This window comes from Hyphopichia burtonii (genome assembly GCF_001661395.1).
Source record: "Hyphopichia burtonii NRRL Y-1933 unplaced genomic scaffold HYPBUscaffold_1, whole genome shotgun sequence".
Taxonomy (NCBI): domain Eukaryota; kingdom Fungi; phylum Ascomycota; class Pichiomycetes; order Serinales; family Debaryomycetaceae; genus Hyphopichia; species Hyphopichia burtonii.
The window spans coordinates 2,548,518-2,569,124 of NW_017963728.1; the positions used below are offsets into that span (position 1 = coordinate 2,548,518).

Below are 20,607 nucleotides of genomic sequence, written 5' to 3' on the forward strand. Positions count from 1 at the left end.
TGTATTCCAAACACCTTTTATATGTTTTATAAATGTTTATAAACTTTTTCTAATTGTGAAATGTAATGCTTCAAGTCTTTTGGGGTTTTATCCCAATTGATTGTATCCAATAATTCAATGGTTTTGGTATCTTTTGGATTTAATTCATTTATTATCTCAAATAAGATCTCACTAGCCATGTTTCTGACTTTTGCTAATGGGCAACAGCAAGCAATGAAAATAACTTTGTTACGACACTTCAATTGGAAGTCTTTTTCCAAAGAATTATTCACGGATAAGTACTGGAAGTTTTTCAAAACTAGACCGATTCTAGTAATATTCGAAGTATTGATTTGTAAATTGTAACACCTCACGAATAACGTATTATAGTTAAATTCAACGGGGAATTTGATGGATGACTCGAATAACTTGACAAACAAATTTAAAGTCATCATATAAACTTTCAATTGTCTTGAGTTCAATTCACTTAATTTAGTATCTGGTGGAATTTTCAATAATTTTAACAATTCATTGAAGACATAGTTTTTTTCAACTTCATTCAATTTTTCAACTAATCTGATCACTTGATTAAAAGATTCATTGATTATTGAATTAGTACCGGTAACCGAGCCCATACTGAAAACGATCCCTTTCCAAAAATTAACGGATAAGTTTTTGTAATGATCTAAGTATTTATCTTCTAGCAAAATCTTGCATAATACGTGATTATAGTAATAGTCTAATAAAACTCGATAGAATTGTACATCATCAAGATGGATTGTTGATTTCTTATTATGATCTGGATCCTCACTTTCATTACTACTAGTATAAATATTAGCGTCATTACTATTAGTTTCTTCTAAAACATGGTAAATCTGTGGGTCATTGATTGAATTGATTTTCAACAATAATTTAAATGATTCATATTTGATTTTATCGATAAGTTCACCGGATAGTCTAATCAATTTATTTTCTAATTCATTGATAATTTTAGTTTCTAAAAATTTCTTTAAATTATTTTGTATCAAATTCAAAGTAGAAATTCTGATTTTGGATCCCACATCACCTTGATTAGTTATAGTATAATCATCTAACATATTTACAAGTCTTAAAAGCAACACTTCATTTAACTCATAAACGTATAGGTTATCACTTAATCCTTTTAGAATCAATGATCTCGTATCACAATCAACAAGAGTGTTTTCAATTAATTTTAGAATTTCCAAGAAATTATCATCAGTGAATTTATAGTAAATTAAAGATTTTGCAATAATTAAATTATTATTTTTAATGTAATAGATTAATTTATTGAAATTTTCAAATGAAATTTTGATTTGATTCTGTTTCAACAACTCAAAGAATATTTTAAATTCTAAAACCAAGCTCTGATCATATTTTAATCTTGATATCGAAAACAAGTTTGACCATAATTTATCTGACTTAATTAAGATTTGATAGTTGTTACTACCTAAACAACTGTTGATCCATTTCAAGTAACATTCCCCTTTTTCTAAAGTATCATGATGGAAATCGAATTTGAAATTATCTAATTGATAAATTAATTGAGGATAAGTATCAATGATAATATTAATATCAACGTATGCTAATAACTCCGATATTGAATAAATGGCTCCAGTATTCAATATACCGGTATTGAATCTATCAACTTCATTAATCAAAGTGTCAATAATTTTAATGATTGGAATTGTATCCGGTTCTTCTTTATCATCAATCTGAAACTCTATTTCTTTACTAGTATTTTCATTATTTAATTGTAAAATGTTAATTAAATGATTTGAATTAAGCTTTTTAATTGAAAATGGAATTTCATCATTTATAATGTTATTCAATATCAAAGGCATGAAGATTTTTTGAGGAAATCCAATTTTAATTAATTTACCAATGATTAAATAAGATAAATTCAATGACCCAATTGACATATTATTGAAAAATTCAATGAATTTAATGATGAAAGAACCTAATTCATCATTATTAGAAGATTTTAATAAAGGTTTGAAAATTATTTCACCGAATCTACCAACGAATTCTTGTAAAACAGCAATTCCACAACGTCTAATAATCAAATCATGATCAAATATGATCACTTTAATTAAATCAAATAAGATATTTTCGACTAAGAATGATTGATTTAAAGATAAATTTTCAAAATCGTTTTTATTTAAATAACGACATAATGACCAAATGATAAAACAAGAAGAATCTCTGACCTGATTACCCAAATTGGCCGAGACTCTTTTTTGACTAATGAATAAAGTTTTATGAACAATGCTAAAGATAATAGGAATTAAATGCTTTGGTAATGATTTATTTAATGAGGTATAAGCCAAGTATAATAAAATAGTATGATATTTTGTAATTGAAATTTCATTTGAATTAATCCATAAATTAGGATTAAACTTGTTAAATTTAGTAGATTGATTTGAAAAGGGGCTAAAATCAAAAGTTAAGTTCGATATATTCAACTGTTTAATCATATAAATTATTAACTGTTCTTGGTAATTAATTGCTTGTAAGGATAAATTATTCGTTAAGTTACTCAAATTCTTAGCCATTGAATATCTTAAAGTAGTATCGAATTTATCTAACATTGGATTCATTATGTCATTTAATAAATTATTAATAATTTTGGAGACTTGATTATAATTTCTATTTATCAAGTAAAATTTTGATAATTTACTTAAAATCTTGATAATGTAAAGAATGTTTAAATTTGACAATTTACCAAATCTTAAATTTTCATTAATTTGAATTCTCAATTGAATTAAGTCGTTTTCGATTAGTTGATGATAGATTAAATCAATGTACTTATTAACTTCATCATTTGAAATTTTTTTCAAAATTTTATTAATTGTCATCATATGACCTAATTTGATGTTTTGATCAACCGACTGGTGTTGATTGATGATTGAATTAGTCTTGGGATTCCATTCATTTAATACGTACTGATTGAAATAATTTGATAATAAATTGTTTTTAATCGAATCATCTCTAGTTAATAATCTTGATAACAAAATCAGTGAAACTAATTGAGTTTTAGAAGCATTTGAATTATTTGTTAAATGTCTTAAACCAATTTTGAAAATGGTTTCACTTAATGAATCACTAATATTTGATAATGGGAAAGGAACCAATACTAAATTCGATAACCAGATTAAATTAAAGAAATTTTCAAAATCATTCAAATCATTTGAAGTAATTAATTTGATTAATTTCGGGATAAGATAAACATCACTCGAAAAATAGTTAGTAATGAATTTAAACCCTCTTATCTTAGCAAAATAATAGATAACTTCGGAAATTTCTGTTGCTAAAGATAATAAAGAGTAACTTGATTCTTCATTTATCAATGCTGAAGTTAATTTTGGTGAAGATCCATTTGATTTCAATTTTTCAACAAAATTCCCAATTTTATCTTCAGATCTAATGGTTGTGTCGGCATCTTCAGTTTCCGAATCACTTTCTGACTCACTATCAGTTTCTGATTCACTTTCCGATTCACTTTCAATTGGCTCTTTTGGTATTGGAGCCACGTTATCATATAGTTTCAAATAATTTTTCGATAGCGTATCGATATAATAATGCAAATTACAATCAAGTAATTTGGGACTTGGTTCAAACTCATTAATTAATGATTTCAATCTACTGAATATAGGTTTGGATTTTTCAATTCTATCAACTATTAGTAAGTTTTTCCCATTTTCAATTATAATATCGTTCAATTCATCAATCAACTCTTTTATTCTAGAGTGAAGTTGGTCATTTCTCTTCACTAATCCTTGTTCCAATAACTCATCCATTATTACTAGTTTTCTGTTGTATTGGTGATTAAATACTCAGAATTTCCTGGATTTTATATTTATTATCTATGGTACAAACGGCTAATGACACGATACTGGTAACTTCTTTAATCTGCCACGACAACATCCCAATTGTTTCCTTCTGTATCCGATTCAATGTAAATATTGATGTCTTCGCCAAACGATGATTTGAGTTTGACGAGGTGTCCTGCAGGTAGTTTCTCGGAAATGTCATCCGTACACCTCGATCCGTATACGTATATCTTCGGTCACTACAACCAACAGAATAGCTATGTTTTTGGAGTTCTTGATGTTCTTGGTGTCTTGATGTTCTTGATGTTCTTGACGACGTTTGACTACTCCTGGCTGGTACTACGTGCATCTGTAAGCTGGCCATCAGGTAGATCTGGCCGGTCTGAACAAGCTCGATCCTTGCACTTAAAATACTTAGTAGAGTATGTCCGTTGCAGCCAAATCGCTTCTGCAAAGCACTGTTTTCAATAATTCGGCGGTCTGCTTGCTTGTCTGATTGTCTGCTTTACTCAGAGAAGAGTGGCCCGTATGTAGACTAGTGCCATTTGAGGCCATCGAAAGTCCCGAATCGATTGGCTTACCCAAACTCCATCAATGACTAAATGGCTCCACTTTCAGTAGCTTGAAATCTAGACCATTCTGGCTATTTTAGCTGCCAGTACTCTTCATATGTATTTCAGCATGCGGTGCATTCCGAAGTTAACCTTTATGGGTCTTATCGAGCAAGCGGAATTGGGCCAAATTTCGTTGAAAAATACAATTCCGCTCGGTGAGCCAATATCATATAAAGAATATTTCCCTGGAAAAAGGGTTCAACTTACTTCTTTCTTTAACACTAATCATGATTGGGCTTCCATTGGATGATGCATCCAGAACGAACTTGAAATCTCAGTTTGCTAAGCGTAGAGTATCAATTTTATCTTTGATTATTTTCTTTTTCTTATTAATTATATTTTTCACTTCGGATGCTTTCCCGTTATTTAAAATTTTTTTACAACCAATTGATGATAATTCACTTTGTCCGGTTCATGACAAGATAGTGCCAAAATCTTTTGTTGAAGACAATTCGACGGTAATTGGGATTCTTAAAGATGAATCTTTTAGATTGAATTCAGTTGAAAAATTATCTGGAGCCATTCAAGTTGATACTCAAATCTTTGATAAGCCTCCGGATGTACCTGATGCTCCAGAAGTTTGGAAAAAGTTTAAAAAATTCCACAAGTATTTGGAAAAAACCTTCCCAGTTGTTTTTGAAAATACCCAAGTTGATTATGTTAATACTTACGGGTTAGTTTTCTATTTGAAGGGGTCAAATCCCGATTTGAAACCGGTTTTATTAACTGCTCATCAAGATGTAGTTCCAGTTCAACAAAGCACTTTGAAAGATTGGACACATCCTCCATTTAGCGGGTTTTACGACGGTGAAAAAATCTATGGACGTGGTGCTTCTGATTGCAAAAATGTCTTGATTGCAATTATGGAGTCTTTAGAATTATTGATTAAAAATGATTATAAGCCTGCAAGAGGTGTTGTTGCTGCTTTCGGTTTTGATGAAGAAGCCAGTGGGTTTATTGGTGCTAAAAATATCGCTAAATTTTTACAAGAGAAGTTTGGTAAATTTAGTTTCCATTCTTTATTAGATGAAGGTTATGGTTTAACTTTAGACGCTTCGACCAATCAAGTTGTTGCTGCTCCTGCTGTTGGTGAGAAGGGTTATCTTGATATTGTTGTTGATTTAACCACTCCTGGTGGACATTCTTCTATTAGTCCTGACCATACTTCAATCGGTATGATGGGTGAATTGGCCTATATTATTGAACAAGATCCATACCAGCCTTTATTGACTAATGAGAATCCAATTTTACATTATTTACAGTGTTTAGCAGTGAATTCTGAAGAATTACCTAAATTAACTCGTAAAACTATCTTGCGAGCTGGTTTTGATAAATTTGCAAATGCTAAAATTGTCAAGGTTTTATCAGATAATATTTTAACTAAATTTTTGATTAGGACTTCGCAAGCCATTGACATTATTTCTGGTGGTGAAAAGGCCAATGCCTTGCCTGAAAATGTTAAAATGGTTATCAATCATCGTGTCGCAATTGACTCTAAAGTTTCCGATATTCAAGCTCATTTCACTGATCGGGTATTGATCTTGGCCAAAAAACATGATTTACAGGTTATCAGTTTCGGCAAGGAAGTTTTCAATGTTGAGAATAAAAAGGGTACAATCGATATTGATTTCAATTCTCATTCTTTAGAGGCGGCTCCAATTTCCCCTTCTAATGATACTGTTTGGAAATACGTTGCAGCCACCACCAGACACATTTTTGAAGACCTTGTTTTCACCAATTTGACTTATCCAATTATAACTGCACCAAGTCTTATGCCTGCTAACACTGATACTAGATATTATTGGGATTTAACTAAGAATATTTATCGTTACTCTCCATTTTTCGCAGCAGATATGTTGAAGGAGAATAAAATTCATAGTGTTGATGAGCAATTAAGATTCGACTCCCATTTACAATTGATCGCTTTCTTCTATGAGTATGTTCAAAATGTCGATACTCCTGATGCTGATAACTGATTTCTATCTATATATTTTATGTACTGACAATCTACATTATTAAGCTGTAACAGTAATTTATACAACTCTTCTCCTCTACATTAATCTACAACGAGTTTAAATGAATTCAAATGACGAAATATATTAATATACACAGGAAAAATCCTTGAATTGTTTGGTTTTCTAAAACTGTTTGGTTTTCTTGAATTGTGGTCTTCATCTCATTAACACCTGCTCAACTAATCTCCTTCTTTTCCAACGGATTATAACGTAAGAACTTCTCGATCAAATCAACATGGGTTAAAACCATTCTTCTACAACAATATCTCTTCAATTTTAACTGGTCTAAGGCATCACCTTCAGTCAAGGTCTCGTCTTGCAAAAGAGTCAAATAAGCCTCCCATTTATCTCCAACAACTTTCCCACACGAAAAACAACGGATTGGAATGATCATCTTGCACTATCTAGCCTGGTTTCTAGCCTGCTTTGTCTGGATTTGTTCAGCTAAATGAATACCAAGTTGTATCTTCTCTTCGTTTTTATCTTTTTCACTGGTTTTTTTTCTTTCTCATTACAAATCTGGTGGCTACACACTCTTCACTGAAAATCTTTTTGTCTAACAAAACAAAAAAAAAAAAGTAAAGAGAGCGAAGAGGAAGCGAAGAGATGGTGAAAAAAAATTAGTATAAGCAGCAGAGCTGATTTCAAGAGCCAAACAACGGAAGGATTGGAAGAAAGTGAGTATGGTCAAGTCAGGCGAATGGTCTTTGAGTTTGGCATCGGGAGGGAAAGCTGTTAGCTTTCCTAATGCTTCTTCGTGTGCCTCGATATTCTCTCAAGATGGACGGTACAATATTGTTTTACTAAATCGTCAAATAAGGGTTTACTTTGTATCTACCCGTCAGTGTATTAAAACTATTGAAGTCGACTGTTCCGAGGTAGTTGGGGCTAAGATAGACATAATGAACGGGAACCACCTATTGTTGTTTAGCAGTCTGGGTAGGATCACCACGGTTAACTGGAGAGAAAAAGTTGATGAAGCCATTATATCCAGGGAAGAGATTAAGACAAACGTAGTGGGGGTTGTTTCCGTGAAGGAGAAGGTATTCTATTTGGTTAGTGGGAAGATGCAGAAGTACTCTCTGCGTACACTTCTTAAAGTGAACAGAAGCAATCTTGAAGTTGAACAAATTTTGAATGTTGATTCGGTTACCCATTATACGATTTCCAATGATTGTGAGAAAATCTTGTTCATAAATACTTTGCACCAGGCTATTTTATATAATTTGTCGATTTTAGATGATAGCGAAGGCCTGAATCTTTCAAATCAAGTTGAAGCAACAAAAGAAGTTATATCATTCAATGCTAAATCACAAGTTACTAGTTTAGCGGTTTCAAATAGTTCAACCATTGCAATTGGGTTTCACCTTGGTGCCATCCAGATCTTATACGGGGGATTATTAAACTCTAAACCACATCGAGTCTTTAAATGGCACATTGATCAAGTTAAAAGCTTGGAATTCACTCCAGATGGTAATTACTTATTATCGGGGGGTTTGGAAAAAGTACTTGTCTTTTGGCATTTAGAAACTGATAAAAACCAATTTTTACCAAGATTGAATGGAATTATAGAAAATATCACCATTGACGAAAATAAATCAGATTACTATACTTTAACTTTAAAATCTGATAATGAATTCTCAAATAATGATTCAAACCTCGAAATTTTAATAATATCGGCAATCGATTTGGTTTCAAGATTATCAATTAACACTATCAAACCAAAATTTAATAATCCAATCCACTCTTCATTAGCAAAGACTAGATCAATTTTTAATAAAAATCCATCAAATTTCGATTTATCAAAATTAATCTACGATTATTCATCATCATTTGAAATTCATCCAATTACTAACCATTTATATTTCCCATACGATTCTTCAATCCAATCTTATGATCCAATCAAAAATGAACAAAATTTCATGCAAGACGTTGCTCCCACATTAAATACTGGTAAAGTTAGATCAGAAACTAAATTGGCTGAACCAGTGGTATCATTGTTATCTTTCACTCAAAATGGTGAATGGATGTGTACCTTTGATAGTGTTGCTACTAGTGAAGTTGATAATTTATTATCAAAAGATGATACTCAATATGCGTTGAAGTTTTGGAAATTTATTGAAAAATCTACGGCAGAAGATAAACAAGGTCATTGGGAACTAACTACTAAAATTCTTGATCCTCATGGTAATTCATCTCCAATTGTGTCAATAATTCCTGCTCCTTCTTCTTATCATCAAGGAACTGCATTTTTAACTGCTGATAATAAAGGAGGTTTAAGAGTTTGGAGACCAAGAATTCCAAAAGAAATTTATAAAAATTCAAACTCTAAGCAACAACAAACTGCTTGGACTTTAAGAAAATCAAAACCTTCAGGTGCCATGGAAAGCGATTCAGTTGATTGTGCTTGGTCTGATGATGGGTCAATCATCATTTTAGGTCATGAATTATCAATAAGTTTAATTTCTTCCACTACTTTTGAAACTATACCATATGACCAATTTAAAATTCCATCTTTAACCGGATCCAAAATCAGATCTTTAAAATTAATCGATAATAATTTAATAATTTTATCCAAAACAAGAATTACATCTTTTAACTTATTAACTGGACAAAAAAATAGCTTGGTTGCCCAAGTAAATACAACAATTGGTGGTAGAAATTTAATTTCAATCGATAGATCAAATCAATTAATATGTTTGGGGGTAAATTATTATTCAAAAGATAACAGTGATTTGAACATTAAATCAAAGATTTTCATTTTCAAACCCGATCATTTAAAACCGGTTTCTGTGTTAGATTATAATAAAGGTATTTCATCAATTCGTTACTACAATTCATCCTTCATTTTCGTTGATTTAAATTCAACCATTGGATATATATCGTCATCTAAACTTAAATTGGATAAATTGGATGAATCATTATTGAAAATTGATGAACCTATTAAACCTCGTACTCAACCTCAATCTCAATCAGCTCCGGTCAAAATCGATGAAAGCTCCCAAGTTGTTAAAGCAATTGATGTCAATACATTCCAACCAGTGTTTGATAACATAGAAGGTATACAAATAGATACATTGTTTGATCGTATAGTTAAAATCGTTAATTAGTCAAGAGACGAATATATATATATAAAAAAAAAAAAAAAACGACAAGCTTCTATGTACAGAAAATTAAGAAAATTATTTAGTTCTTTGTATGGCCAATATACTTTCCATTTTATTTAAGGCAGTTTCTAATAAATCTTTTCTTTCTTGTAATTCGATATGTTTTTTAATTTTCGGATCTTCTTTGGCAAATAATTCAATTTCTTCATTAGTTAGGTTATTGAAAAATCTTTGATCTAACTCTCTTGGGAAGTTATAATAGAAATCACTTAATAATTCAACATTCAAGAATAAAATTGAAGTTGAAGTCAATTTTGAAGCCACTGCATCCAAAAAGATTTCAGGACATTGATATTTGTTTTCTTTGTTTTTACATTTTTTAGAATTTTTAATGAATTGATATCTCATCTTAAGTAAAGATAATCTATCTTTTAAGAAAATACCTTCTTTACCTCGATCAATTAATTCATTCAGAAATCCCAAAGCATCATTTGTATCAGTTCTATTTGATTCTAATTTATCAAGATAAGTCATAACTTGTTGTAATTTTCTTCCGCCGATTGATTTTTTCAAATTATAAAAAGTTTCATCACATTGTCTGATTTCTTCTTTTAATAAATTGACTGCATTATCTTTACTTGATAACCATTCACGATCTTCAATTTCGATTTCATATTTATAAGGTTTGATACAATTTTCAACTTGATCAGCAGTAGAGTAATATTTAGCACTTAAAACTGATTTAGCAGCTTCACTAACTGCATTACGAGCCATTGGATGATTTTTCAATTGAGTAAAGTCAACCAAATTTTCGATTTCAGTGATTAAAGAATTTGTTATTAAACTTGTTGATAATCTACCAACACCCAATTTAGTTAACAGACTAGTAGTTAAATCTAATTTTTTATGCCAATAAATGTCATCATCAATATTTGCTAATTGGGATAATTCTTTTAAATTAGGTTCAATATCATTTTTTAAATTACCCGGTTTATTCCAGTATCTTTCGGCTAATAAATTTAAAACTTTTTGATCTAATTCATTTTTAAGTAAAGATTTCAATTCTCTTCTTGAAAAATGATTACTTAATTCTTTAGTTGTTAATTTTAAGATATCAATATTGTTTGCTAAATACATTTGAGGGGTTAAAGGACGATCATTAAATTCCACCTTGAATTGATAACTAGTTTCTTCTAATTCTTGTTGAATAGCTAAATGGGTTGGTCTTAAAGCATTTGCCATTGATTTTTCCAAAACTTTCATTAATTTTTTTTTCAAATGTTTAGTACTGGTAACGGTCCCAATAAATTCTTCTTTATTTTTTTTGAAAAATTGATATTCATAATTTTGTTGAGCAACGTAAGATTGATAACTGTTAATTTTATTTCTAGTGAATAAGTTTGTTCCACTTACTTGTTGAGGAGGAGCTTTAGTGATAACACCCACGTAACCCATTCTAAGAGGATATTTTTTATTGGTCAAGATTTTATAAGCAATTGAAGGATCCACCAAGTCGACTTTAGTAATGACCCCAATGGTTCTTTCACCTTTAGGGTCCGCTACTCTAGCCGCTTTCAAAGCAGAAGAATTAGCCAAGTCAACGTCTGCCGCCGAGATGGCCAAGATGATATTTGGATTTTCCAAGTATTTATCACAAACCGATCTGATTTTCTGTTTTAATTCAATTGGTTGATCAGCGGCTTCAATTTGAATATAACCGGGTAAATCCACCAAGGATAAGTCGGGGACTTTAGGAGATTTGATGGTGATTTGGATTGGGTCGGAAGAAATGCATTCATTTATGGGCACTGCCATATTCAAATCGTATAAAGTTTTTTGGACTTGATTGAAATCGGTGATATTAAATATTTTCAAGGCGGGAAATTCAGCAGTTTCCAGAGCAGAATTGGGAGAGTTGATCAAAGTTAACTCAATTGGTCTTCTGGTCACCATATTACTACCTTTAGGTAAGAATTCCTGGCCTACAATGGATTCAAGAACTGAGGATTTCCCACTTGATTGAGAGCCAATCACCACAATAGAAGGCAACTTGAGAGAATCGCTTCTGGAGTCGACTGTCATTAGCAAGTTCCGGATTTCAATCATTTGTTTAGTCAAGTTTAGTATATCGTCATTAGTTGAATCTTCTTCATTGTCGTCATCATCATCATCATCATCAATTAGGGTTTCTTCGTCATCCGACGAAAGCCCCACTGCTGCCGCGGTGGCAACCGCGGTGGCACTGGTATCACCACCACTCCCACCACTACTACCACTCCCACCATCGCTTTGGCCTGAGCTAGATGGGTCCGATGAATTACTTGATTTCAAAAAATCACTGGTTTTATCAAACATTGAATTGGTGAAATCCTTGAATGCCGATAATCGATCGTTGGTGTAGCTAGACGCCTGTTCGACTTTATAAGCAACGTAAGAACCCCCGGCGGCCATGGTTCCACCCACGTAGGCTGGAACTCGAACAACTTTTGATAAAATTTTGATAAAGCCTATATTTCTTGATTGCACAAGCTGGGCGTTTGGCCCGAAGCGAGCATTTCTGACGAGCGGATACGACGTGCGTATTAGCCTGGAGTATGGCCTTAGACCAGCTCTGGGTATCATCTTAGGAAGGGGAATACTAGACTTCCATCAAGAGGTGGCGGCTATCCTTGATCAACAAAACAAGGTGATCAGAAAAAACAAACCACATCTCTGGTGTCCGGGTGTTTTGCTGGTTTCTGGGTAACCACACGCCCGCTCCAATACCCCACTGGTGATGCTTTTGTTTTTTTTACGTAAACACACGTATTACGTAAAGGGGTCAAACGTTGCGCATTACATATTTCTCATCTCAACCTCTCAAGATAAACTTAATATATAGATATATAACAAAACAACAGTAAAAGAAAAAGCCAAAAAAAAAAAGAAGTAAAATAACCTTGTTTAAGGTATAGCGAAGAAGAAGAGAAAAAAAAAAATAAAAAAATCAAAAAAAAAAAAATCAAAAATATTCATAAAACACCAATAGTATGAGTATACCAAGAGCATACCAAGTGGTACACCAATAGTATGAGTAATAGTAGCAATATCGTAGAAACTTCGTAATATCAAGGGATAAGAAGAAAAAGACTCACACGAGAAAAATTCAACAAAAAAATATAACAAAAAATATAACACAGACTAGTTTAAACTAGGGCACTAGATAGAAAAATAATCATCATCATGTCTAAGAAGACTTTTTATCGGAGGAACCAGACTTGCTGGAGCTGGGACCAAAGTTAGGCATGGTAACTTGAGCCATTGGTTGAGTAGCTTGGGTATTATTAGAAGAAGGCATTTTAAAATGAGCGAATTTGATTATATGGGGCAGAGAAAGCAAATGATAAAATGTGGGATTTCCCAGTTTATATAGGATTTTTGGAACAAAAGTTCGAGGCCTAAAAAGAAAAGACACACCAAAACAAAAAAAAAATCACTGAAAACAAAAAAAAATCACTGAAAACAAAAAAAAATCACTGAAAACAAAAAAAAAATCACCGAAAACAAAAAAAAAACCCACCAAAAGNAAGCAAATGATAAAATGTGGGATTTCCCAGTTTATATAGGATTTTTGGAACAAAAGTTCGAGGCCTAAAAAGAAAAGACACACCAAAACAAAAAACAAATCACTGACTACAAAAAAAAATCACTGAACCCACAAAGAAATCACAGAAATCGAAAAAAATATTACCGTATTCAAAAAAAAAACCCACCAAAAAAAAAAAAAAAAAAAAAAAAAAAAAAAAAAAAAAAAAGATCAAAAAAAAAGAACACACGCACTAATACAATATTTTTTAATCCATCTCTCTTAAAGATGGAAGTAAATCGTAATAACCAGTCATTCTTACAATACAAAGATTAAAAGAGTATCGAAAAACAAAGAATACCCCAAGGGTTTACCTCCATCAGCATAATACCCAGGGTTTTGTTTTTTTTTTTTTTGTATTGCTTGCTGTTTAACTCAGATAAAAAGGACTACCGAAACCAAAAAAAAGGGCTAGATTTCAAAACCTCAATAAGTGAAATATGAAACAATTATCCTAATTCGGGGTGCTTGCTCATGCATTTTAATTAATCTTATTCTTCAGTTATTTTTTACCTAAACCATAACTAAAACCTCTTGGGCAATTGACTCATCGTGTCTCAATGCTTATCCATTCTCCTTTCGCCAGAATACGATGTTGGGGTTGTAGACGACACCGATAAGACCCATTACATCACTCGCCGGGGGAGCACGTCAAGCGGGTCCTGCGCTCCGTACATCTGAAATTGGCGATTCTTTGTCGCTGGGGGAGTCGGTTGGTGGTGCCTGGGCCGCTAGCGCACGACCTCCTCCAGCGATCTTCACGCAGGATACTCGTTAGCACGATGTAAGTGGTGTTCTTTCCTTTTGTTCCGGTTCTTCGGCCGTTAAAGATCTAGAAATAGACTACCCCTTCCGTGATTTCCATACACACTCTGTTCAAGTCCGCCCATACCCATATGTCCCGACATCCAGAGGGTATCTATTGGTATACTGCTACATGCTGGTGTGTACTGATATATATGCTGATAGCCATGCTGGTATATATGCTGATAAACATCCTGGTATACCCATACCCACTATTGTAGTGGTCGTATAGTTGAGCAAAAAATACCCATGGCGTCATTTGGCTTACACGAGTAAAACCCTATTTCTTTAATTCTATTCTCGTCAAAAGTAAACAATGGAGAAGAAGAAAAAATTAATGCCTGCTTCCACACGGATTCGAACCATGGATCGCCTCATGACCCTGGACAACAAAGTTATACAAGTGAGGTGCCTTACCAACTTGGCCATAGAAGCTTGTTTTATGCCAAAATCGAATTCCGCTTTGTCCGGTGTGTGGGTGTTTTGGGAGTGAAATTTGGGCTATTTTTGGGCAATTTCATCAGAATGGAAAGATAGAAAGGAAATTATAGCACGGCCGTAATCCCGGTACTTGTTCCTATGGAATCCAGCTGGAAAGTTCATTGAAATGAGGTTGTTTTAATTTTTTGGTCACACCAAGGCCTGTCGATATTTCGATCTGGTCTAGGCCAGAATAATAAAATAACAGTATAAAGTATGTTCTCACAAATGCATCCTATATATTATTCTCATATAAATAGACACCCCCACGTAAGTGGAAATGAAAAGAATACTTCTTCTTTACGGTGGGCACGACTACTTCATTGGTTGAAGTATAGGCTTGGACCAAAGAGAGATTCTTCGGTAAATACACCTTATTCTACTATTTGGTTTCCACTATTTAGTATTAGTTGTAACAAGTTATTCTTCCCTTTAACAACGGCGTGAAGATTGATCTAGGTAATAAGTTAATCCACTACCAATTACATCTCAGTATCTGGCTAATGTCTTCTTGCGTGTGTCATGGCATAGGTCTGATCAACCCGATAGATGACTCAGAAGTATTATGGTTTGTTATATGACTATACTTCGTATTGACTTTCTTGGTTGTTCTGCCAAATTGAATGATCTTCGACAGACCCAACTCGAACAAGTAATATGCGTAATTGCATTATAAACCAATAGATGTAATTGCGTGTTCGTACTAATCTCGTTTAATACTGTATATTTACGAATGTAACCATTCCTATATATTGGTTAAATTACGAATGCTTCTATTTCCATCGCTCTTACGAGTTATAAACAATAATATTAAAGTTTGTTCTATTTTTAGTATGCTCTATTTTATCCCCGTGGATAGCCTTTCGTTCGGAGTATACCATGTAACCTCATTGCGCAGCCGTGTAAGCCACAGTAGCTTAAATCTTTGACTTGGTTTTGGGAATGTAACATTCATCTTCATCGGGAACTGATCTTTTACATACTTTCAGTGTATGACAGGAGATTCTTCATTCATATCTGCATTAGACTAAAAATTATCAATATCGATGCTCGCAGGGCAGGTATCTGTTATGCTCCTAGTTTCCAGTCTTGATTCGTCAGGTTTGATCTCAATTTCTTAATCATTTAAATATGTTCTCTCAATTTACAAGTTGATATACCACCATGTGGTTATTATGCAGATGAAATGTCGCTTGAGTCCTACAAGTGTCGCGGTTGTATGTCGCGTCCAGATCGGTTGCAACAGCTTTGGCCAGGCAGTTTGCCAAGCCTCAAGTTGGTTGCAAATTTTTATTCCAAAAAATTGACAGCTGGATTCCTTTAATACGGTAGAATTTTTTTGATATCACTAATATGTATTCTATATCTTATTTGAGTTTGTCTACGCAGCTTTATATACTTATAGCATCGTCCCCTGCTCTACATATACCGTGAGTCTCGGTATGACTACATATGCCACATTTGATCTTACTCCCACTCCCAATATACTCGATCCAGTATCCTCATACTGAGCAGCGAACAGGGGTAATCCCTCTAGAACTAGCTCCCCACACACATTCCAAATTCATTGATTCACTAGTGGTGTAATACCTATCTATTTCCCTAGTGGCTAACGCAGTATCAGTAAGATTCCCCGGCAACAATAATTCTAACTCCATACCAGTGCCTCTAGAATATCTGGCAACATGAGCAGGAACATCCTTGCCTCCTAGTGTTAATACTAACTGGTTTGTCAAATATGCTGAATTCCATGGTATGGAAAGCAAATCTCTATTCAACTTAAAAGTAGAACGGTTAGACACCTTGTCATCCCTTCTCGAGAATGCCCTGTTTTCTAAGTCAATATGATAATATGGAATATTATTGCTATATTCGATGGAATATGGAGGTTTAGAGGGTCTTGCTACATATGCTAGAACTTTGACACTAATAGCCATAAATGTTGTTGCCATTCCTATATCTGACGCACACTCTTTACTATATACAAAAGAGCTTTGGTTTGACAAGTCAGTTGTCCAGCAACTGGTGGAAATATTCATCATTAATGAAAGTGCATACCAAACAATAGCAGTTACTGCTATTATAAGAGCTCGAGCCCGGGTCTCCCACCATTCCTGAACAGGAGTATTGATGATCAGTATGAGGTTGGTCTCATATTGTAATTAGTTTTTTTTCGATAGAAAGTATATCTTAAAAATGTATTTCGTTTTTCGAAAGAGTAAGATGGCAATGGGATTGTTTACTAACATTTCTAGTGTTTTAGAACCCTTGACGCTGAGGGTATTCTGGTATTGCTCAGTGTGTCAAAAGTTCTCTAGTGGTAAGAGTTAATAGTACTCAGTAGTTCATTTTGAGTGGTGATGCTTTTTCAAAAATGATAGACACACCTCAAAAGTGTAAAAATAGAATGCTACGGTTTTAGTGTGGATTAACATGCGATTATTAGACCATTGGTATCAACCATGCCTTTGTCAGTAATTAAACTTACATCTACTTATATTTGAGTCAAGATTTCCTTTTTATGTTCTTGCTTAATTAGGTGCACGAATAGGCACTCGATCGTTTGACCTGTCAAAAAAAAAAGAAAAAAAAATTAAATTAGACAGCCGTTTGAGCCACACCAGTACGTAGATTTTCTGTCGACTCGATTCATATCCCAGATTCATTAAAAAGATGGTTTATCCTATACTTGAAAAAAAAAATCGGCTTTTCACTAACCAAATTCGATCTTAGGTTTATTCATTATTGTTGAAAAAAAAAATGAATGGTGGGAGAAATATGGACCTCTAAATAACGAGAAACATTGTAGTTCTTCACACCGATTAACTTAGTTAATATTACACTTGCTCAATTGTATCTCCTGATCTCAACAGAAACATAACTAGGGTTGTAACTATGGATAAATCGCCGGACAAATGCAACAACGGCTGAATTTGAAAAATCAATATGACAAAAGTCTCAACTCGATGACGTGCTAGCACCCAGTTAACTGAAATTTTGCCTTTGGATTTTTGCGGCCATATATACTATGGCATCGTAAATATATATAGATATATATCTGTAATCTTTACATCGATGTAAGTATCTTTGGCTGGGTAGAGGGAAAAGTATAAAAAATAATGACGGAAAAAAAATTATCCGAAACAGAGATAGTGAATAAAGAAGAAAAGCTTGACTACTTCGGTGAGCCTATAGAGAGAAATATAGGGTCAGACACCGAGAACTCTGCTGTTTCATCTTCTTCGTCGATCAATGAAAATTTAGATCCAGATGTGCTAGCTCTACCAAAAATCATCAGGGACGTTGTCCCATTAGACGATGATCCGACTATACCAGTTTTAACCTTTCGATATGTTTTACTTTCAATTATTTTTGTTGCACCTGGTGCTTTTATTTCAACCCTTAATTCATTTCGTACCACATCTGCTGCTTACAGTATATTTTTCGTCCAAATTTGTAGTCATTGGTTAGGTAAATGGTTGGCTAAAATCTTACCCAAAAAGACAATAACTCCATTTGGTATTGAAAAATTAAGTTTTAGTTTGAATCCTGGTCCTTGGTCAATCAAAGAAACAACTTTAGTTACAATCACTGCTTCCAGTGGTGCTACTGGTTCGCTTGCTACAAATGCCTTTGCCTTGGGTGAATTATATTTCAATACTACTGTTCACCCAGCAGCAGCAATTTTTTTCATGTATTTTATTGTTTTGGCTGGTTATAGTTATAGTATATTACTGAGAACCTTCCTTGTTTTTGATTCCCTGTTTGTTTGGCCACAATCTTTAATGCAAACTGCATTACTTCAATCATTTAAAAATTCTGATAATGATTCAAGATTGGGTCGTAAACAAGTTAAAATTTTTTTTTCAACTTTAATTGGTATTACAATCTGGCAATTTTTCCCGGAATATATTTTCCCAATGACTTCTTCTTTGGCGTTTTTATGCTGGGTGGCATCGAGTAATCCAACTGCAAATTTTATTGGCTCGGGTATTGGCGGTATGGGATTTCTTAATTTATCATTAGATTGGGCAAATATTACTTCTACTATATTTTTATCTCCCTTTTGGGTTCAAGCAGTTAAATTCATTGCTTTTGTCTTTGGTGCTTGGATTCTTATACCGGCTGCGAAATGGTCAAATTTATCTAATTATAAATATGCATTAATGTCAAACTCTTTATACACAGATGACGGTGAGCTTTATCCAACTTCTTTGTTAATAAATTCAGATTTTACCTTTAATTCTACTGCTTATGAAGAATATGGCCCTGTTCACATGGGAGCCCAACGAGCTTGGAATATGTTTTTTGATTATGCTGCCTATATTTCTGGTATAACTTGGGTTGTCCTTTTCGGTTATAAAGGCTTATATGAATCATTGAAAAAAGTTATTAAAAATGTTAAATATCAACGAGAAAATAAAGATTCTAATATTCATCACTTATATAACGATAGAATTAATAAATTGCAAGCTGCTTATAAAGAGGTTCCCTTTTGGTGGTATGTTATACTTTTCGTTACTTCATTTATTACCTTAATCATCATTTCAGCAACCAATGCAATTGCATTACCATGGTGGACGGTTATCATTGCATTTCTTATTGGTATAGTAATTGTGGTTCCCCTTTCATGGCTTTATGCTGTATCCAATTTTCAATTACCAATCGGGACATTTAATGAATTACTTTTTTCATATATGATTAAATCACAAGAGGAACGTAATCCGATGCTGGCCAATTTATATGGTGCACTTGCGGGAGATCTCTGGTATAGAGCACAATATCAACTTCAAGATATGAGTATTGGGAGTCGTATGCAATTACCACCAAGATTAGTTTTCATGTCCCAGATGTTTGGTATATTAATATCATGTCCAATAAATTATGGATGTATGAGATGGATTTTAAATACTAAAAGAGGATATTTAGAAGGTAAAGAAGCAGATCCAACGGGGCAATGGACTGGACAAACAATTGTTAATTATCATGCACAAGCAATTCAGTATATTGTTTTAGGACCCGAAAAATTATTTGCAAACTATCCAATGTTACCATATGGTTTTTTGGCAGGATTTATTTGTCCAATAATCTTGGTTATACTTCACAAGTTATTTCCAAAGTCAAAGTTCAAATTTCATTTATGGAATACAACAGTTTTTTTCTCAACGCTATCCACCTTCTATGGTAATTTATCAACTGGGTATTTATCACAGTTCATTGGTGGGTTTGTTGTGATGTTTATGATCTATAGGTACAAGCATCACTTATGGAAAACTTATAATTATATTATTGCTGCATCTTTCGATACTGGGTATAATTTAGCAGTATTATTAATTTTTCTTTTCTTTACTGTTTTCCCCGGCAAGGCCATAAGCTTTCCTCATTGGTGGGGGAATAACGCCGAGAGCGTCGAGCGTTGTTTTGCTCTTGATTCATGATTTATGTAATCCATAGTCTGATATATAATTTAATTCAACCCACGGTTCAAATGGCATGTTGAAATCAAAATATTGTAGAATTTTTGCAATTTTGCAACCATTTTGATCGCGCGAAGTTGAACATCCCACTATTTTCCAGCTTTTACGATGTCTTCGTGCATTTAGTTATACAAGACTAGAATGCTATCCAGGTAAACGAAAAAAAAAAATTAGAAGAGTGGAAAGTTGTTTAAATATATAAAAAAATGAAAGCACTGCGCAAACCCGGAATCGAACCGGGGGCCCAACGATGGCAACGTTGGATTTTACCACTAAACCATTTGCGCTTTTTCATGTCAGTTTTGACATTGTGGGTCTCTAAGCTATTAAACTTTTCTTATATCCAATCTTTTCCTTTCAATTTCAAAAGTTTGAAAAAGCACAACTTCTCCTTCCCATACTTTTGAACCCAAGATACTTACCCCTATGGTAATGCCAAAGAGCGCATTTTAAAAGATTAAAACGAGAAAAAAAGATCTGGTGAAATATCACACCCGTGCACCAACTCATATTATTTACCAAAACCCAAAAAGGTGTAAATCTCCTTTATAATCTTAACTTAAAAGCTTAAATAATGAAAGTGCTTCGTTCAAGTATACATAGATTAATAGGAATCATTCAAGAGCTAGACGATAAAGTAGACTGTGTCTAATGG

At 33.2% G+C, this 20,607-nt stretch overlaps 8 protein-coding genes and 2 non-coding genes across 10 annotated transcripts; 4 read left to right on the forward strand and 6 right to left on the reverse strand.

Annotated features, from left to right (window-relative positions):
- Nucleotides 1-26: 26 nt before the first annotated feature.
- HYPBUDRAFT_4343 (uncharacterized protein) lies at nucleotides 27-4,179 on the reverse strand (the record flags this gene model as incomplete). Its single annotated transcript, XM_020223419.1, has 2 exons — nucleotides 27-3,802; nucleotides 4,071-4,179. 2 exons carry the CDS (start codon nucleotides 4,177-4,179, stop codon nucleotides 27-29), a joined length of 3,885 nt encoding a protein of 1,294 aa, XP_020079545.1.
- Nucleotides 4,180-4,671: 492 nt separating this feature from the next.
- HYPBUDRAFT_133965 (Gly-Xaa carboxypeptidase) lies at nucleotides 4,672-6,438 on the forward strand (the record flags this gene model as incomplete). The annotated part of the gene is made up of 1 exon (XM_020219525.1): nucleotides 4,672-6,438. One exon carries the CDS (start codon nucleotides 4,672-4,674, stop codon nucleotides 6,418-6,420), a length of 1,749 nt encoding a protein of 582 aa, XP_020079546.1. The 3' UTR covers nucleotides 6,421-6,438.
- Nucleotides 6,439-6,525: 87 nt separating this feature from the next.
- Nucleotides 6,526-7,114, reverse strand: HYPBUDRAFT_182436 (DNA-directed RNA polymerase core subunit). Its single transcript, XM_020222902.1, has one exon. The coding sequence runs from the start codon at nucleotides 6,851-6,853 to the stop codon at nucleotides 6,635-6,637; it is 219 nt and encodes a 72-aa protein (XP_020079547.1). The 5' UTR covers nucleotides 6,854-7,114; the 3' UTR covers nucleotides 6,526-6,634.
- Nucleotides 7,115-7,134: 20 nt separating this feature from the next.
- NAN1 (Nan1p) lies at nucleotides 7,135-9,687 on the forward strand. Its single transcript, XM_020219210.1, has one exon. It carries the CDS (start codon nucleotides 7,143-7,145, stop codon nucleotides 9,567-9,569), a length of 2,427 nt encoding a protein of 808 aa, XP_020079548.1. The 5' UTR covers nucleotides 7,135-7,142; the 3' UTR covers nucleotides 9,570-9,687.
- HYPBUDRAFT_237442 (dynamin-related GTPase) lies at nucleotides 9,520-12,852 on the reverse strand (the record flags this gene model as incomplete). The annotated part of the gene is made up of 2 exons (XM_020223203.1): nucleotides 9,520-12,073; nucleotides 12,840-12,852. The coding sequence occupies 2 exons, from the start codon at nucleotides 12,850-12,852 to the stop codon at nucleotides 9,642-9,644; spliced, it is 2,445 nt and encodes an 814-aa protein (XP_020079549.1). The 3' UTR covers nucleotides 9,520-9,641.
- A 1,373-nt stretch (nucleotides 12,853-14,225) lies between these two features.
- Nucleotides 14,226-14,737, forward strand: HYPBUDRAFT_151787 (uncharacterized protein). Its single transcript, XM_020220683.1, has one exon. The coding sequence runs from the start codon at nucleotides 14,312-14,314 to the stop codon at nucleotides 14,486-14,488; it is 177 nt and encodes a 58-aa protein (XP_020079550.1). The 5' UTR covers nucleotides 14,226-14,311; the 3' UTR covers nucleotides 14,489-14,737.
- Nucleotides 14,338-14,430, reverse strand: HYPBUDRAFT_t19. Its single transcript has one exon. It is a non-coding gene; the product is annotated as a tRNA-Thr (tRNA).
- Nucleotides 14,738-15,977: 1,240 nt separating the features above from the next.
- Nucleotides 15,978-16,427, reverse strand: HYPBUDRAFT_4347 (uncharacterized protein; the record flags this gene model as incomplete). The annotated part of the gene is made up of 1 exon (XM_020223420.1): nucleotides 15,978-16,427. The coding sequence occupies one exon, from the start codon at nucleotides 16,425-16,427 to the stop codon at nucleotides 15,978-15,980; it is 450 nt and encodes a 149-aa protein (XP_020079551.1).
- Nucleotides 16,428-17,594: 1,167 nt separating this feature from the next.
- On the forward strand, nucleotides 17,595-19,913 carry OPT7 (Opt7p; the record flags this gene model as incomplete). The annotated part of the gene is made up of 1 exon (XM_020222110.1): nucleotides 17,595-19,913. The coding sequence occupies one exon, from the start codon at nucleotides 17,595-17,597 to the stop codon at nucleotides 19,911-19,913; it is 2,319 nt and encodes a 772-aa protein (XP_020079552.1).
- A 255-nt stretch (nucleotides 19,914-20,168) lies between these two features.
- On the reverse strand, nucleotides 20,169-20,239 carry HYPBUDRAFT_t18. Its single transcript has one exon. It is a non-coding gene; the product is annotated as a tRNA-Gly (tRNA).
- Between the last annotated feature and the right edge of the window lie 368 nt (nucleotides 20,240-20,607).

Coding starts and splice junctions, on each gene's coding strand:
- HYPBUDRAFT_182436 (XM_020222902.1), bottom strand. CDS start 6,853: ATGATCATTCCAATCCGTTGTTTTTCGTGTGGGAAAGTTGTTGGAGAT.
- NAN1 (XM_020219210.1), top strand. CDS start 7,143: ATGGTCAAGTCAGGCGAATGGTCTTTGAGTTTGGCATCGGGAGGGAAA.
- HYPBUDRAFT_151787 (XM_020220683.1), top strand. CDS start 14,312: ATGGAGAAGAAGAAAAAATTAATGCCTGCTTCCACACGGATTCGAACC.